At 39.6% G+C, this 12927-nt stretch overlaps 1 protein-coding gene across 1 annotated transcript in view; it reads left to right on the top strand.

Moving 5' to 3' along the window:
• Nucleotides 1–12726, top strand: part of mkxa (mohawk homeobox a) — a 42279-nt gene extending 29553 nt beyond the window's left edge. The window contains exons 5-6 of the mRNA XM_068051813.1: nt 12391–12424; nt 12540–12726. Of these exons, the coding sequence (XP_067907914.1) occupies nt 12391–12424; nt 12540–12726 (221 nt within the window). The remainder of the gene's footprint in view (nt 1–12390; nt 12425–12539) is intronic.
• Nucleotides 12727–12927: the final 201 nt, after the last annotated feature.

Genomic DNA, 12927 nt, shown 5'->3' with positions numbered 1-12927 from the left:
TAACTATTGACTACCTATTCAACAGAAGAGACATGGGATCTACACAGGCCTTGGTTAGAAGTCCAGATTTCAGAGCAAGGGATAGTTCAACTCTTAACTTGCATGCCCAATGGTGGAAAGTACCTCTCCTTGAGAAAGTAACCTCAGGGAAGAATCTTTATCTCTTCAAGTCAATGTGAGGAAATTTTAGTTGGAAATCCACTTACTTTTCAAATCAATGCCACACTAAAACTGGACTCAGGCTTCCCTATATGCTTCCATAAAGCCTTAAACCAGAGGCATATATATTTAGCCATTCCATGCATTGGATGTTGAACTCAGTACTTCTGAAGTACGCAGTAAGTCATTTCTACCTGTTTACCACTATAGGCAGGCATTACCATCAGGATAGCCACAATGAGTGGAATTTGCTCTCTTTAAACCAGATGTACCATCTTCAGTTGCTTACTCAGGATCTTTTCACGCCATAACCCTCACCTCATGTACAGATGCACAGGGATATAACTGTTTCACTTTTAAAAATCTGCTCCTTGTTTCCTTAAAGATTTAACAGTTAAGCTGTTTAACTGCCTGCAGTATGCAGATTTTCAGACATTCAGTTTTCCTGAATTTTGTTGCACTCACTTAATCAGGGTATGTCCCCAAAGCAGAATATAGGATTGCAAGACACAGTGAATTTGAGATCTTGGCCAGGCCACCGATCTGCGATGTCAAGCAGATGTCAGGCCTTCCACAGTGAAAGCAATAGAAAAATGAAGGAAGTCGACCTGGTCTACTTTTCTGTTGATCTTTTACAAACTAGGCAGAAACATCAGACCAACTTGTTTGCCTGTCCTTGTAGATAGTAAATAGTATGTAATCCAAGTACACCTAGAAAGTTTAGTGTGGAGAAAATAAATTAAGAAATGACGAACAAAGTAATATTTGAGTTACCTGATAGGGATTCTTCTGAAGTCCTAATCTATATTCTGTATTATCAGGATTTGTATTTACATCTAAACCCTGATTTGGGGATTTTGGCAAAATTGAGTCAAGGACTAACCAGCAAAATCAATTAATGCATGGAGTAAAATACAGTAAAGGGTACATAAAAACAAAGAAAAATCTAAAAATGAAAAATGTTCTCCCATTAGGAAACTTACTTCGACTTCATAAAAATATTTCAGTAACTTACTTTCTTCTTTTAGATGCAAGGCCCCAGTACAACACTGCATCCAGATTTTATGGATGAGGCCCATCGGAGCTGTGCCAGAAGGCATAAAATTTAGTAGTACATAGTTTGTAACTGCATTCAAATATTAAAATTAATGTCACATGGCAATAACATAGACTCATTGGGGAGAACTTTGACCCCAAAAAACAGGCAGGTTTGGGTCGGGCAGGAGGTTAAAGTGCTACTTATCTGAATCTCGAACCCAGCACTCCTCCAACCCACTTTCGGTTTTAACAGAGTCCGGATGGGGGTCGAGCATACAACACGTTCCTGAGGTTACTTTCTCAAGGAGAGGTACTTTCCAACATTGGGCGAGCAAGTTAGGAGCTTAGCTATCCCCTGGTCATTTAAATATTATAATGAGGCTGCGTGCCTCATATATAAGCACCATTTTAAATTTAACTCTGGACCCCCAAGCTTTGGGAAATATGGTGGCTACTGGGGGGCAAGGAATATTGGAGCCAGGAGTTAATTGCCTTTCCACTTACCTGCTGGATCCAGTGTATCTGCCTTGTCAACCCCCCCATGATTGGACACCCCACCTTGACCATTACAATCACTCCCCAACGCCTCCACCGACCCCGTCAAGCTCTCAAATCCCCCCGACAAGGCTTCCGATTCACCATCATCCGCCACATCACCACCCCCACCGAGGATCGGACTCACCCCCCCAACCCCCCTGGTCAGGGGCTCTGACTTACTTGGTCGTGCAGCCTCTTCTCCAGTCTTGTCTGCCCGACTGGAAGCCAAACTGACTTCCAGGTGGGGAACCTGTCAGTGGTTCCACAGCATGTGGGAAACCCCAACCTCAGATTTCCCATGCCTTACTGGCACCTCCTACTCCACCATCCCCTCCTCACCAACGCCAGCCAACACCACCGCACCCCCCCTGCCCCACCCCCCACCTCTGTTGGATCAAAAAGTTAAAATTCTCCCAATTATATATCCCAAAATTACCAGTTAGAAAATTGGGCAACTCCAAAATCAGTTCTCAATTCCTTTTAGACAGCTTAAAAATGGTTCTTTAGCTACACAGCTTTACATCCAAATGTTAATTTGCCTCTCACTCTGTCACTAAAGCAAAATGACTGAGTCAACTACTGTGACGGTTCTCAAAGTCCTTCTGATCTCACAGGTTCTTCTGGAGGTCTTCAGCCTCACTCTATATCTAATCAGATTAGTAATAGGTGGAACAGCTCCAGATTTGAACACATTATTTGATTGATTATCCACCATTACATTGTAAGATAACTTCAATTAATAATTTTTGCATGAGTGAACTGTTTTCCTTTAATCAACTGTGAATGACCTATTCTCATCCATACTCCAAGGTATGTTAGACCTTGAAGCCCTCCTTCATCTTGTACTTCCATTAGGAGGTTTCAGTCCTGTATGTAGATTTTAGATACTTGATTCTTCTTCTCCACTTTCCAAATTATGTAGTAGGCAACAAACACTCACATTAAGAAAAGATTTTTACAGGTGACAGAAAGGCAGTTATGACTAGGTCAAAACAGCAACATACTAGCTAGGTCTTCTTCTTTGATGTATTCTCCTCTGCTCACCAGGATGCACCTCATGGGAATTCTATCACCAATGTTGTGGGCCCTCTATTCACTGGATACGTGGTATTCCCCTGACAGCTTTATTGTTAAACTTGTTCAGTTTAAACATACTCACGGTGAGGTTCATGTTCTTTGATCTCACTTGCATTTTTCTTACACACCTTTCCTCAGCCTCGCTTTGTCAGAGTCAAAATATAGATGCCTGGCAACATCATCTTTTATCTCCTACTACTAGAGAGAACAATTCCTCTCACACAGTCCTGATATAATACGCGACCTGGAAAGGTAAGAGCCAAACTTGAACTTATCGCAATTTGCCATTGTTCATTAACAAACTCATGGCAAATAGATTTTATTGCAGCTCATCGGGCCCCTGCATTTATGCAGTATAAACTTCTTTTTATATCATTGTTAACAGTTTTAACAATATTAAAGCCTTTCTGGACATTTTCTTGCACTAAATTTCTTCTATTAAGGATAATTAGTAACCCTTTCCAGTCAAACTGACCTCTGTGTTAAAAGATCAGATGTGAGATATTAACATACTGTCATACTTGAGGCACTGGTTTGAGACTGGTGGTTTCACATTGCCCTCTGGGAAGGCATGCAGAGCTCTTCACATGCATTTTAAAAACAATCATTCTTGCGATGTGGGCATCACTGGCTAGGTTGTCAATTATAACTCACCACTAGTTGCCCTGAGAAAGTGATGGTGGGTCTACTTCATGAACCATTTGTAGCAGTTTGATACATCTGAGAAAAGTTAAAAACCATTCTGGAGTCATATACAGGCCAGACTGGGTAAAGGCAGCAGTTTTCTTTCCTTAAAGGACATTATTGATCCAGTTGGATTTGTACGACAATCCAACAGCTTCATAGGGCTGAATTTTACCAGCCCCTTGACATCGGGGGTTGTGGCAGGATACCTGTAAAATACTTGTGGGAGCAGGCCGCCACGACCCCCGACGCAGAGAAGGCCCCGCAGCATTTTACCAGCGGCGGCGAGGCCTCAGTGTGGCCCCATGGTGGCGGGGCCTTCATTTAAATATTAAAATTTATTAAGAAATGAAAAACAACTTACCTTGTCCCGGCGGCCGTCCCATGCTGATTTTACGGCTGCAAGACGCGACTCACACGCCTTCGGAACTCCGTTTGAAGTTCTGAGGTGAGACACTGGTGGGAGAGGGTAGGACTGAAATTATCAGGGCAGGAGTGGGGGGGAACGGGGAAAACCCTTTATTGGCTGTGGGGATGGTGGAAAGGTGTTGAAGGGCAAATGTGACGAGGTTGGGGGGAAAGTTCGGGGTGGGAATAAAGTTATTGATCGTCATGTAAGACGGTAAAAAAACATTGGGGAGGTTGGGAAAGGGCCTCCAGCTTATGATTATTTTTTATTACAAATGTCAGAGTAATGTTTGTTTAAAATTTAGTATTTTTGCTAAGGGCTTGAAGCCCTTTAAAAATGGCGCCAGTGCCTGTGCGCTGGTGCTGGATGCTATTACCGGGGATGGCACAGCCGCCCTCTTATGTCATCGGGGGCGGCTGTGCCGCCCCCTCCATTTAAATGAGCCCCCATGCGAATTATTGCGGGGGCTCAGGGCCGTTGACTTCAAAGCGCGCCGCTGCGAGGTGCAGTGTACTAATAAAATTCAACCCATAGTAACTTTTAATATTTTATTTCCATATACTCATAGAGTCAAAGAGTTATACAGCACAGAAACAGGTCCTTTGGCCCACCATGTCCGCACCAGCCATCAAGCATATCTATTCTAATTCCATTTTCCAGCACTTGGCCTGTAGCCTTGTATGCTGTGGCGTTTCAAGTGCTCATCTAAATACTTCTTAAATGCTGTGAGGGTTCCTGCCTCTACCACCCCTTCAGTTAGTGTGTTCCAGATTCCAACCACCCTCTGGGTGAAAAACATTTTCCTCAAATCCCCTCCAAACCTCCTGCCCCTTACCTTAAATCTATGCCCCCTGGTTATTGAGACCTCCGCTAAGGGAAAAGGTTTCTTCCTATCTACCCTATCCATGCCCCTCATAATTTTGTCTACCTCAATCATGTCCGCCCTCAGCTTTCTCTGCTCTAAGGAAAACGACCCTAGCCTTTTCAGTCTCTCTTCATAGCTGAAATGCTCCAGCCCAGGCAACATCCTGGTGAATCTCCTCTGCAACCTCTCCAGTGCAATCACATCCTTCCTATAGTGTGGCAACCAGAACTGTACACAGTACTCCAGCTGTGGCCTAACTTGCGTTTTATACAACTCCATCATAACCTCCCTGCTCTTATATTCTATGCTTCGGCTAATAAAGGCAAGTATCTCATATGCCTTCCTAACCACCTTATCTGTCTGTGCTGCTGCCTTCAGTGATTTATGGTCAAGTACACCAAGGTCCCTCTGACCCTCTGTACTTCCTAGGGTCCTACTATCCATTGTATATTCCCTTGCCTTGTTAGTCCTCCCAAAATGCATCACCTCACACTTCTCAAGGTTAAATTCCATTTGTCACTGCTCTGCCCATCTTACCAGCCCATCTATATCGTCCTGCAATCTAAGGCTATCCTCCTCACTATTTACGACACCACCAATTTTCGTGTCATCTGTGAACTTTTACATACCTCCTATATTCACGTCAAAATCATTCATGTACACTACAAACAGCAAGAGTTCCAGCACAGATCCCTGTGGTACACCACTGGTCACAGACTTCCAATCGCAAAAACAATCCTTGACCATCACCCTCTGCCTCCTGCCACTAAGCCAATTTTGGATCCAATTTGCGAAATTGCCCTGGATCCCATGGGCTCTTACCTTCTTGACCAGTCTCCCATGCGGACCTTATCAAAAACCTTACTGAAGTCCATGTAGACTACATCAACTGCTTTACCCTCATCTACATACTTAGTCACCTCCTCGAAAAATTCAATCAAATTTGGTAGACATGATCTCCCCCTGACAAAGCTATGCTGACTATTCTTGATTGATCCCTGCCTCTCCAAGTGGAGATTAATCCAATCCCTCAGAATTTTTTCCAATAGTTTCCCAACCACTGATCTTAGACATACTGACCTGTAATTACCTGTTTTATCCCTACTACTCTCCTTGAATAATGGTACCACATTCGCTATCCTCCAGTCCTCTGGCACTTCTCCTGTGGCCAGAGAGGATTTGAAAATTTGTGTCAGAGCCCCTGAAATCTCCTCCCTTGCCTCACATAGCAGCCTGGGATACATGTCATCTGGGCCTGGAGATTTATCCACTATTAAGCCTGCTAAAACAGCTAATACCTCCTCCCTTTCAATGCTAATTTGTTCAAGTAAATCACAATCCCCCTCCCTGATCTCTACACTTACGTCGTCCTTCTCCATAGTGAACACAGATGAAAAGTAATCATTTAAAACCTCACCTACGTCGTCTGGCTCCACACACAAATTGCCACTTTGGTCCTTAATGGGCCTTACCTTTTCCCTGGTTATCCTCTTGCCCTTAATACACTTATAAAATGCCTTGGGATTTTCCTTTATCTTGCCCGCCAGTGTTTTTTCATGCCCCCTCTTCGCTCTCCTAATTACTTTTTTAAGTATCCCCCTACACTTTCTATACTCCTCTAGGGCCTCTGCTGTTTTCAGCCCTCTGAATCTGCCATAAGCCTCCTTTTTTTCCTTATCCAATCCTCTATATCCCTCGACATCCAGGATTCAAAATCTCAACTGTATCATAGTGGGATTTTAAACCATGTTTTCTGGATTATTTGTTCAGATTCTCTGGATTACCAGTCCATGAATTTAACCAAGACAGCATCAGACCCTGAAGCACCAACTCATCAGTACCAAAATACCAAATTGGCTGTCCCATCAGTCCCTCAATAACACTGCAAAGTTAAAAATGAAGTTTAGAAACACTGCTTGGGAAGTTTTTAAAATTTGCTTTAGTCTCGTTCCAGATATACTGCAGCTCATCCACATCCAAATCAGTGCAGGAGATGTGGTCTGGATATATTTTAATAGTAAAATATATGTGTGTGGATAAATTATTACCCTCAGGACTTCCCTAAGGGGAAAGTATTACTTTAGGCTTTCTTTTTCCTGCAATTATCTGTAGTTCCACCTTAAAATGAAGGTCCAAGATCACATAACTTGTCAAGAACTAAGCTCCTTAGAACAAGTATTTAGACATATGGACAGTTAAGATAGAGTTGGATATTTCTCAGCATTTTTTTTAAATGGAAAACTGAAGATCTTTTGTTGAGGGCCTGTATGTATTTCATTGGAATCCTGTACTGGAGAATTCCATTGCATTCTCCAGTTTTTTTTTCTCAGCCAAATCATGCATTAATGTATATTCTATGTTAGGAATTCCCCTATTCGGCACTATAGTACCTTTTCCCCTATTTGTTAAGTTTCCTCATTTTCATACTATTTGGCAACCATCCATGTTCGTAAAAGTCAAAGAACCATTCAGAGGAAAAGAATAAAGTCAATATTTCTGACTAATCTTACAGAGCCTTATTATTATACTTGGCTTGTCAATGCCACAAATATTCATTCTTCAGGTGTAAAAGACAAAGCGAAGCCCTTCACTTCTAATTCCCATTGCTAAAGAAACCTGCATGCATGAAAACGTTCCCAAAATGTTTTGCCGTTTTCTACTTTTTACATGGTTTCACACTGTTTCTGTCAGTCCATGTTATATCAACCCATTGAATATTCATTTCTGCCACATTCTGAGAAGGTATGTAACATTTTACATACTAAACTTAATTTGAATTTAAAGCTTTACAATAGCTAATAATTAATCTTATAATTTTAGATGTCAGTTAAATAAAACTGAACAGATTAAAAAAAAGAGATTAACTAAAATGGACAGCTTATGGCTCCACTACTGTCAAGAGATAAAACAATCAAGCAAAATTAACTAAGTAAGGATCCTTTATCATTTGGATTTATTACAGGACTGAATTAAATATTTTACTTTTCTACTGTAAAATTGTAATTTCCTGATTAGTCATCTTTCCACTGACAAACACAATCTCCTCAGGAACAAGCACATTTACAACAGCTGTTTTCAATTGGCAAAATGTTTAATTATTGATTCTCACTGCAAATTATTTATTTAGCAAATCATTTTGTAGTTCTACTGGACTATAACATTCTAAAATCCATGCTATTAAACTTGGTGATATATAATAGGGTCTTGGTAATACAACCTTTTATAGCCAAGCAAAATGGAAACTACAGTTTTATCTGGATTCTGTAACAATGAGGAGGCCAAAAAAAAAATAAAGGTAGACTTTCCGAGTCCTCACCTGGAGCAAAGTGTGAGTGTGCATCAGAAAATCACAAGCAGTGCCCGGCAATGTTTTGATGCATGATCCCAGTATGGAGGAACTTTGCCATTTGTGTGTAATATATATATGCATATTTATTTAAAATGCCTACTGGTAAAACAACTTTTAAAATAATAGAAAGTAGAAAGTTCAGCACAGCTGTCAACCATTGTCACTTCTGGCTTTTGTTTCTCCAGCATTCAGTGAAAGGGAATGCTTATAAAATGAGTCAATGTCAGATGACTAACATCTCCAATTATGTTATTGTTGGCACCCTGCCTGTTTTTGAAATATATAAAGGTAATGTAAGGATGATGCACCCTTTGAAACTCAGTCACAATTTACTCCTATATTATGTTTGAAAGTGCTTGCTGAGCATCAGTGCTCCTTGCACCATATAAATAGTGGGTTTGTTTAATGATAATCGCATCTCAATATCAGGACTGAATAGAACCCTTTGATCATATATCTGTCTGGAGTTAATTATTGTGCTATGTTGACTCAGGCAGTGTTTGGCTTCATACCTAAAAAAAAATATTTTTTTTAAAATTGGCTATCAATTAAATGGAGATGAAAGTGGATGTTTGGAAAATGAAACTGCACCAGATGACCAATGTGATCAACATCCACATTTGTTTGCCAGTAATTCGCCTATTTCTGAAACATCCATCTAATACAAAGAAGATGTGTCCTCTGAAATCTTGACACAGTTGTGTTCAGCATCATTTGACAGCCTCTGTGCACAAGACAACCTCCGCTATACTATTGTTCATGGATGTGGTCTGGATCTGAACTGTGAATCGCTCTTAACTATCAACAACACATTCTACCCATTGATAATTCTTGACTGATTTATCAAGTTATGCTGATTTAGATAGAGATGGTTGGCTTTCATTTTTAAAAAAAGGAATGCAAAAAAAGCTATTAATTGAAAGTAGGTCCTGGAAACACTGTATAGTACCAGAAATAGCTTGGCCTGTTATGTTCACACACTGTTCAATTACGAAAAATGTAAGCTAACAAGGAGGACTTCTTTTAACTAGATAACTCACTTAGAAAATCATTATAAATCTTGGACTACTCATGTTAAGAAAATAGAATATGTTTAATATTATTGTGAATAATGTTAGCTGAAGTTAGTTCTGTTAAAAATGTTTCCATGTACAATATACTTGGCTGCTGGTGTGTGTGCATCAGATATAGATTAAAGTAGACACTGTTAGAAAAAGTTCAGTGGACCCAGCTGTGGAGAACTGAGGCAGACTGGAAAACTTTTGGTTGATGCCAGCGCTGCCTGATCAGACTAAACAGATAATGACTTTGAAATTGCTGTTACCTGGTTTCAATTTTGCAGACTAGGTTTTGTGATGCTCTTAGAATACTGGTTTAAAATAAAACTGGAAATAGAGCATAAGGGAGCAAAGCTATAGAATCAATGTTTGCAGCACCTTTGTTTACAATTACTAATATAATATTACCAGATTAAATCAGGTATAGGCATGCCAATAATACTACATTTATTTATAGGCTTAAAATATTCCTAAAAAGGTTACAAGTGAATAACTTGCTGAAGTGACGAATCTACCTGACTTTTGATATAAATTACACAACTGCTAGATCATAGTGTGGCTAATGGCTTGCATATTGTTCTTTCTCATCTGGGTTTGAATTCAGTCCAGCCCACTCTCCCCTCTCTGAGGACTGTTAACAGTCCTAAATGAAAAGGTAGCCGTAACCTAATTTCCAGTGGACCCAACCTTATAGCACAAGATGGCCCATAATTTGACACCAATAAGGATTAAGTTGTCAATCTCGCTCAGTGCAATCGCAGGGGTAGCTGGGTTAGAACTGAAAGTAGCAAACTGGCATAGTTGAAAGCTTATCCTGAGATGAGAATTAAATCATATTGTTGTGGTAGTGTAAAAGAAGAATTCCTTTATCTGACATGTTCTACACCAGGAATAAGACTGTTCAATGCTGACAGAGGAAGCAAAAAAGTGAACCTATTTTCTATGAATCTACAATCCCCTCTCTTATGTTGATAAACAGAAAATCCACAAAGCAACAAAAGGTCAGAAATTCACCTATGGTTCTGCTGCAGCATTACTCATATTACGCTGTAGGATGCAATTTAAATTCAGTATATGTTAGCATTTGAAATTTGAGCCAGTTCAATAGTGTATTTTTGCATCATGGACACATTCACAGTGTGACTCAAGACCATTAATATATTCCTGTAAGATTTTCCATGGATTTTCTCATGGTAAGGCAGATAGTGTGCTATTTTATAAGGATAGGTACCTTGTACAATGCAAAACACAATGTATTATTCTTCTGCTGAAATGTGGCTTTAAAGCTGAAAAGTCTATTCAATAAGTAAACACTGGGCCAGTTTATTGAAGGGTCAATTAAGAAGTTTCAGACATTCTGGCTGCAGTATGTTGGGTTCCTGCTGGTTTTCTACGTAGATTCCAAATGCTACCCCAACTTTTTAATTTTTTTTTAAAAGAATGCATAGAAATGTGACATCTAAAGTGTGACAGACAGACACTGCACACATTTGAACGTTTTATAATAGTACAGAGCAATTATATAGATTGATCTACAAGGAATCAGAAATTGGTCTATGAACAGTAATTCTTTTTCACCTAGTACAGTAGAGTTCTGTGTACCTGTCTATATATGTTATTTCAAATTAATTTGAATCTTTAAGTAATTTAGATTAAATAACAAAATATTACTATAGCGGAGTGAACCTGTTAAATCTATCCATATTATTATATTGTTATTTTCTCAACTGATGGTGAAACGAGATCCGGATAAACCTGTGCAAACATTTGATCTATTCTGTTACACAATACTTGACCTATAATGATCCAAATATCTCACCAGTGTAAGTGTAGACATGACACTTCTTGACCTTCTGTGAATGAATAGTTAAGCAATCGAAAGGAGTTAATTCAAATCTAGCTGTTCCAGACTCCCTTTGGTTCTCTAATATCCACAAGTCATTAGATTAGGTTTCAGTCTGTAAACAGTGGGATAATCAGAGTCTCTTTAACATTTTAATAACTGTATAACTCAATAAACAAGGAACATTGGGTCTTTCCTTTCTGAAATTGACTTATTCCTTGCTGAAGCAACTGTGAGCCACCCAAAGCAAGTCACCCAAAACAAATTCATGATGTAATCTGAAACCATTGTGGCTGTGCACAAGCTACAGTAAAAAAAAGTATAACATTTAGTTATATAACAATAGTCACTGAAGTTTAAAATGTTTCAGTGTAAAGTGGATTTTGGGAACTTCCTATTCACTCAACCCAACAAGCTGCAAACTTTTCAAACTTCATTTTTAATATTAACACACTGGAATGCAATGCTTAAAAGGTCGGTGGAAGCAGATTCAGCAGTAATTATGGGTATATACTTGAAAGGAAAAATTTGCAGTTATGAGGGAAGAGCAGGGGAGTGGGACTAATTCCAATTAGCTCTTTCAAAGAGTTGGCACAGGCACAATGGGCCAATTGGTCTCCTTCTGTGCTGTATGATTCTATGGTTAATGTTAGCAGAAAGCTGCCTGTGTCATTGACTTGCAGTAACATTTAACTGGCATTTAGATGCTGCTATGCAAAGCTCTATCTTCCCTATTCAGGCAGCAGCATGAATCAGATCTGCTGGGCTGCACGTCCTGCTGAATCAGCTGCCATCAGGGAGCATAACTGCAGCCCTATAGACCAATCAATGGAGTACCTTGATGTTACATTCACATTGTATTTATGCACCCACTTTAATGTTACATAGAGGCAGAAACAGCCTCAATGCAATACCAAAGTTTATATGTAAACAGGGAGTCAGAGCAGTCAGCAGACTGGAATGGCAAATGGTACCCGCATGTTGCCATTACTTTGTGACCAGTGATGTCAGAATGAAAACAGGCTTCGAAGAGAGGAAGTGAGATCTGGTCTGTAAGATCCATTCTAAATCAACTCTCCAGAATCACACCAAACCTGAGAGTGAAACACTTGCTTTCAGTTCATCTTTTGTTGCGCAGTAGCACCTTGACAGGGCAAAGCACTTTTCCAATGGAATAAGCAGCAGTGAAAATGACCTTGTAGAGTTGAAGGAAAGAAAGAAAGGGAAACTGCTCTTTAAAGTTCTTCTGCTTTTCTACCCCTTGTTAGCATCTTCAAAAACTAACAGGGAGAAAAAGAGTATTCAGTCTAGTAGATTGTCAGAGAAACTTTGTAAGAGAAAGAGAATAATTTTCTTCTCTTTTGTTATCAGAGACAGTGGAACAGGGACCAAACAGATTAACCAGGTTAGTGAAATCCGGGGCATACTCCTTCAGCTGGAAATTGCTAATGTCAGTTTAATTTGCAGACTAAGAAGAAAGTTTAATTTGCAGACTAAACTGCCACTTCCCATTATTTCAGCTATCCGAAGAAAAAGGAAACCTCCAAAGATGAAACCTACTGGAAGGAAATTAACGCTGCCATGGCCTTAACAAACCTGGCACAAGCAAAAGGCAAAATACAAGGAACAACTAGCTGTATCATTCAAAAGTCTTCGCATATTTCCGAAATTAAGACTTTGAAAATTTCACCGGGCAAACCATTTTAAAAAGAAAGATTACGTGACTTAAGACATTTCAGAAGCAAAATCATTCCATGTATATATTTAAAAAAAATTCTACAACCAAATGCTGACTCCTGGCTCCTGAGGCCAGTTTAGAACAAATCTTTTTAAAAATCTAATCTTATGTTTATTAATATATTTAGGATCTTGCAGCAGTTTTTAAATCTTTTGTAATTGCACATGTAT

This window comes from Heterodontus francisci, chromosome 2 (genome assembly GCF_036365525.1).
Source record: "Heterodontus francisci isolate sHetFra1 chromosome 2, sHetFra1.hap1, whole genome shotgun sequence".
NCBI classification, from domain to species: Eukaryota; Metazoa; Chordata; class Chondrichthyes; order Heterodontiformes; family Heterodontidae; genus Heterodontus; species Heterodontus francisci.
Note: the sequence above shows the minus strand (reverse complement) of the source record. Positions and strands in the feature narration are given on the sequence as shown.